The following is a 6,000-nucleotide window of genomic DNA, read 5'->3' as shown; positions in this document are numbered from 1 at the left end:
CACACCAGTGTCTTGAGGAAACCTAATGTCTTTTGTATTTCAGAGGTGGTGTAAACCTGACTAGTTTTTGCTAACCCTAACACCAGTCAGACCTAGATTAAGTGTTTCAAGAGTGTTATAAGCAAATGTTAAGGGTGAAGTTAATTCTATGCAAGGGCACAGAAGAGGTAGCATTTTAGAGGAAACTAGAGTTCCCATGAATAGTTTGCTAGCTAGGGAAGAATGGAGGGGTATGCAGCACAGGCAAATGTGTATATGAGCAGAGGTCTAGAGAGGACAGGAATGTGGGAGAAAGGGCTGATGGTTGGATATAAGGTTATTAAACCCCCTATCAATTCATTGCAAGAAGATTCACAACCCATACAATGCATCAGAAAGCTTCAACTAGCTCCATTTCTGGATCACACACAAACGTTAATTGTTGAGTGTGTGCCCAACTCCATGCTAGTCACTAAGAAGAAGATACAAGGACATTAAACTGCTGGAAACTCATGTCCCCAAATGCTCTCACTGCCCTGGAATTCCTCATGGTGGCAGACACCAGGCAGGCTCCAGTTGGATTAGCAGAGGGACTGGAGGTTTGGGGATTTCTGCATCTCAATCAATGGCTCATACTTACAAGAGCACTTCTTGTGTACCCAACTCCAGCCTGGGAGCTTACCTGCATCAAGCAAGCATTACATCTCCAGTTTACATGTGGGGAAACAGAAGCACAGATTCCAAGCTGAGGGATCTGGAAGACTCACTCAGCCTTACACACTTCACTATCCTTGGAATCTAGCACAGTACCCAACACCAAGTCCTACGATTAAAAAAAAAAAAGTTTTAAAAACTGCATTTTCCAAATAATCCAGTTGAAATCCAAACAGAGCCTTGAAAGCCCAACATTGTGAAAATGAAAAATTTGCAAATCAGGACTGTTTAGCAGTTGTTGTTGTTGTTGTTGTTGTTTGGGGGAGGGGAGGTCTGGCTCAAGGCCAGTGAGGAAAATGTTTCATTTTATTTAGTTTTTTTTTTTTTCTTCTCCTTTTTTTGTTTCTGAACGCTAGGGGCTCCCGATTCTCTAGTTTGAGAGTAACTTTTCATTTTAGTTTTTTTTTTTTTCCCCCTCCGAGTAAGGGGGTGGGGGGAAATGTGGCCTTAATTATCCTACGTTTTAGGCAGCTTAAGGAAAGGGCTGTGCTTTTGGAATCGCTTCGGAGCCAAGTAAGAAGGTCCCTCCCTCCCCCCCCCACTCCTCCCCACCACCACCCCGCCTCTTTTTAAAGGAGCTGGTGAAATAAAAGTGCAGAAAACAAACCCAGCGATCGCAGCCGCCGCCGCCGCAGCAGCTGAGGGGGAAGGAGGAGCAGAAGGAGAAGGAGGAGGAGGAGGAGGTAGACTTGTAGGGCCGGCGCAGCGAAGTTGCAGGGCACTGCAGACTCTCGCAGGGCTGCGCACAGCTCCATTCATTAAGTGGCCCGGCGCGGGGGAGAAGTGTCCGGGCGCCTGCGCTGCCCACTGGCTCCGGCGCGCACGCGGACACACGCCGGGCCCCCGCGCGTCCCGGGCTGCGCAACTCTGCAAAAAAGTTCCTGCTCGGCGACTTCGGGCTCTTTTCCCCCCCACCCTCCAACCCCCGTCTGGACTTTTCCAACGAGTTTGGGGCCGAGAGAGCGAGAGAGAGAGGAGAGGAAAAGCTGAGGGGCCCTACGGGGAAAGCGGAGAACACCAGCGTCTGCGGTTGGAAGCAGGCAACCGGGCTGTACCCTCGCTCTCCACGGCGTCCCAAGCCCACAACCCCGCCGCTGTCCCGAGCCGCGGCGGCCAGGAGCGACCCGGGCGCGTGCGTGCAGTGAGTGTGTGCGTGTGAGTGTGTGCGTGTGTGGTTATTGCTGAGTCGGGGCGTCCTCGCGGAGCCAGAGGCTCGAGCCGCAGCCAGCGCCATGCAAAACTACAAGTACGACAAGGCGATCGTCCCGGAGAGCAAGAACGGCGGCAGCCCCGCGCTCAACAACAACCCGAGGAAGAGCGGCAGCAAGCGGGTGCTGCTCATCTGCCTCGACCTCTTCTGCCTCTTCATGGGTGAGCCTCCATCCCGTGGTTCCCCGGCCCTTTGACTTCCGATCGCGCCCCCAATCCAGTCCCGGCCCGGGGTCCCTGTGTGGGGCTGCATTATGCTGTCAACTCGGGGTTCTCCAGCAGTCTTCCTTCCCCGCCGCACTGGATACGGGGTCCCCGCCCCCTCTCCTCGGACCCCAACAACTTCCCCGCTCCTCCCTCGACCCCAGTAACTTCCCCGCCCATACGAGAGAGTGTGTGTTTGGACGTGCTGGTGCGTTCGCGGGCAGCTGGAAACCAGCTTCCTCGCCAAGATGAGATCCCTGGCACAGCCCCTCGGAAGGGGTGGGTTCCATCTTTGAGACACCCCCCCCAACCCGCTCTGGAAGCCTTGTGTAACCCGGTCGCCCTGCTGTGCTTGCGCGTCAAGTGGGTGATGGTGGGGATACTGGAGAAGAGCTGGACTCCTCCAGGAGCCCAACTGCCTTGCCCCGGCTGCATGTAAACATCCAGCCCTTCCGCCACGGGCCGCCTCGCCAGGGCCTGGCCGGACTTGCAAGCTGGCTTTTACTAGCCGCTCTCGGATCCGGCCCCTCACTCCCTCCAGCCCTCCCCCACCCCCAACTTTGAGACAGTGTTCTTCTCGGTGGAGTGCTGACTGGGTACCACTGAGTCCGCAATCACTTCTTAGGCGCCTACTATGTGCCAAGGTGGGAGGTGGCTTCGCGGGTGTTCGGATTTAACTCTGTGGGATGGAGATGAGGAGCCCCAATCTTTTTTTTTTTTTTTAACCCGAGAACACTAAGAAAAGCTGTGATTTTTCCTGATGACCACAATTTAATTGCACTCCAGAAAGAGTTCAGGCGAGAGAACCCACTTCTGTTTTGTAAAGTAGTGAGAAGCTTAGAAAGGCAGTGGGAGTTGAAGGAATTGGAGTGGGAGGGTAAGGATTTATTGAATTCGGGGAGGGGAAGAGGGAAACTATAGACGCCAATGTACAGGACTTCAAAGTTGAAGTCCTGTATTATTTTTTAAGTGGATCATGGTGTCATGGAAAGCGCACAGACTTGTCACCAGGCCACAGGACACTGCCACTTGGTAGCTGTGCCATAGGACTGCCTCTGTGGGCTCAGTGTCCTCCTCAGTTGAGTGAGTGGGTTCAAGTAGATGCTCTCCAAGGCCCCCTTCCTGCATTAGGAACTCGGATTTGATCCAGGAGCTGTTCTGCCAACTCTGCTAACTGAAGAAACATCTGTGTACCGAGTTCAGTGGCCTTAAAATAGAACTCCTGCTTGGAAAGACTTAAGTCCCCTTTGCAATGGATTTGTCCATGCAGATCGTGCAGACCTGAGACTTAGGCTGGAGTTACACTCGCCTAGATGGAAAACTCTTTCTTAGGCAGTGTCCCCAGTGAACAGGGTTCTCTTGTCCTTGGCATGACTGCTCACTGAAAAGTTTAAGAGCCAGAGAAAGATGGGATTCTTAGAGTCTAAGAATGGCACCCTTCAGAGAAGGACAGACCCTGAAGATGAAATTGTGCCCAGTGAAAGGGAAGAAAGAATGGATCTTATTCCCTGCTGTCTTAATATGAATTCAACTTTAGGATGCTATGTAAAGGAATTGTCACTGGGGGGCCTGCCTTCCTGGTGGTGGCTTGCTTATTATCAAGCACAGTGGGATAGATTTGTGCTTGAGGTCTTGTAATCAAGCTATTGAATTTTTAAAAGGCCCCTCCTCCCCAAATTCTGAGGGAGACTACAGAAAAACTGTAAACAAGGGGAAACCCTTTTGCTATGAACTTGCTTGAGCTCCCCAGTGCTTACTTAGGTGTATTGCTGAAAGGAAGGTTGGGGATAAGCTCTTTCTAGGTTGCTAGTGTAGGCTCCATCCTGCCTCCTACTTGATTCATGAAGCAGTTAGGGCATGCCTGAAAGTTTTGGTACAAGGTCATTGTTCTCCCTTTTACTTACCTTTCTGATTTCAGAGATGATGTGTTCTTTTTTTTTTAAATGTGAAAGAATTTTCAAAGGGACATATTCATAAGCCATAGTTAAATCAGGGACATAACAATCTCAGGGTATTCTATTTTGCATTCATGGTAAAAGTAAGGTGTGTGTGTGTGTGTGTGTGTGTGTGTGTGTGTGTGTGTGTGTGTTTTCATTTGCTTCAACTATCCCAAATCTAAAATCCTAAACCTGTTGATCATGCTTATTTGTTATTGGTCTTACACTTGAACCCATGATTTTGTTTATCTGTCTTGCCATTGATATTGCAACATCAAGGTCATTTTCAGAGTCACGTATGGTGGACTGGTGTCTCCCCTAAGCACAAACCAATGTTATGGTATCAGTAATTATGTGTCTCCTAATAACTTTAATAGAGAAAACTATTTGTAAGATAAACAGATACCTTAGAATAATTATGCAACAGAATTCCATTTGCTTTCCAAATGAAAAATTACTAACACAACATATTATTTTAATATTCTACCCACTACAGTTTCCCCACCACCAAAATGTTTCTGCTTGGTCCACGTTTTGCATAAGACTGTTAGCATGATTTAATTTTTATATATGTTTTTGATTATATGGTCTGGATTACAGACTACTAATACATTAGAAGACAGTTTTCTCTTTACATCCCAGGAAGAATATATACCAAGCTTCATCGACTAGTGTTTGGAAAAAATAAAAGCTGATGTGCTGAGTGTTATGTAGGTGGAAATAGGAAAGTCATTTAAGTTGTTTCACATACTTTTCTGGAATATTAAATTCTGGGCAAAGTAAAAAAGTTCACCCTTGTTTGAAGGCCAAATGAATCTGACATTAGAGTGTACCATTGGTTACTTAACCTCCAATTAAATAGCTATCTTTGACAGCTATTTGCTTTTAAAATAAAATGATTAATATTTCATGCTAATTTTTTCAGTTACTTTTTGTTTTCCTTTTGTTGTTGTTTAAATCAAATGTCCACACCCCTTATCTCCTCTTGTTCTTTTTATGTTCTTTCTGGTGTGGTATGTGTGGTTCTGTGAGAGAGATAGAGATGATCCCAAGGCTGAAGTGGAGAACCACTTGCTCCCTTAGCATTAAAAAAAAATAATTTATGTATTCTTTATTTTAACTCTATGAAGATATTATCTCCCTCAGTGTCGGTGGCTCACACCTGTAATCCTAGCTACTCAGGAGGCTGAGATCTGAGGATTGAGGTTCAAAGCCAGCCCAGATAGGAAAGTCCATGAGACTCTTATCTCTAGTTAACCACCAGAAAACCAGAAATGGTGTTGTAGCTCAAGTGGTAGAGTGCTAGCTTTGAGCTGAAGAGCTCAGGGGCAGTGCCCAGGCCCAGAATTCAAGCCCCACAACTGACCAAAAAAACGAAAAAAGAAAAAAAAAGGCATTATCTCCATCTGATAAACTAGAAAACCAAGTCTCAAAGAAGTGAAAAGTAAATCACATTAAATCAGTATGGAGTTTATCACTAAGTCCCAGTCTTGCATTGTAGAGTCCTTTTCCTCATTTGAAGCATCTTGAAACTCAGATTCTCCTCAGACAATTCTGAAGCTCAGTTAGCAGAACATTCTGCTGTTCCACAAGTTCAGTGTGCAGAAAGTTTGGCCTGTCCACATTTCTTAGTGACCTCATCATACCAAAGCAGGTAGATAAAATAAATCAGACTCTTCTGACCAGTGATAACAGACTTTGAGTGACTAGCTACCATGTTGTTATATTTTGTTGTTTTAGTATATTTGGGTACATTTTTTTGACTTGCAATCAAATAGATGAGATGGTATTTTAGAACTGGTTCCCTATATGTGATACATGGAAGTCACCGTGTACTCATGCCAACTCTTCAATCATGAGTGTGAGGGTCATATGATGATAGAGAAGAGAATGGGATACGAGGGAGTCAGAAGCTTCAGATTCCAGGTTAAACAATGTCATAAACTAGTTTAATGGT

At 46.6% G+C, this 6,000-nt stretch overlaps 1 protein-coding gene across 1 annotated transcript in view; it reads left to right on the top strand.

Moving 5' to 3' along the window:
• Positions 1 to 1,336: 1,336 nt before the first annotated feature.
• Positions 1,337 to 6,000, top strand: part of Plpp3 (phospholipid phosphatase 3) — a 75,626-nt gene continuing 70,962 nt past the window's right edge. The window contains exon 1 of the mRNA XM_048351410.1: positions 1,337 to 2,064. Within this exon, the coding sequence (XP_048207367.1) occupies positions 1,926 to 2,064 (139 nt within the window). The 5' untranslated portion in view covers positions 1,337 to 1,925. The remainder of the gene's footprint in view (positions 2,065 to 6,000) is intronic.

The sequence above is a fragment of the Perognathus longimembris genome, chromosome 7 (assembly GCF_023159225.1).
Source record: "Perognathus longimembris pacificus isolate PPM17 chromosome 7, ASM2315922v1, whole genome shotgun sequence".
NCBI classification, from domain to species: Eukaryota; Metazoa; Chordata; class Mammalia; order Rodentia; family Heteromyidae; genus Perognathus; species Perognathus longimembris.
The sequence above is the reverse complement of the archived record's forward strand: the minus strand, read 5'-3'. Positions and strand labels throughout refer to the sequence as shown.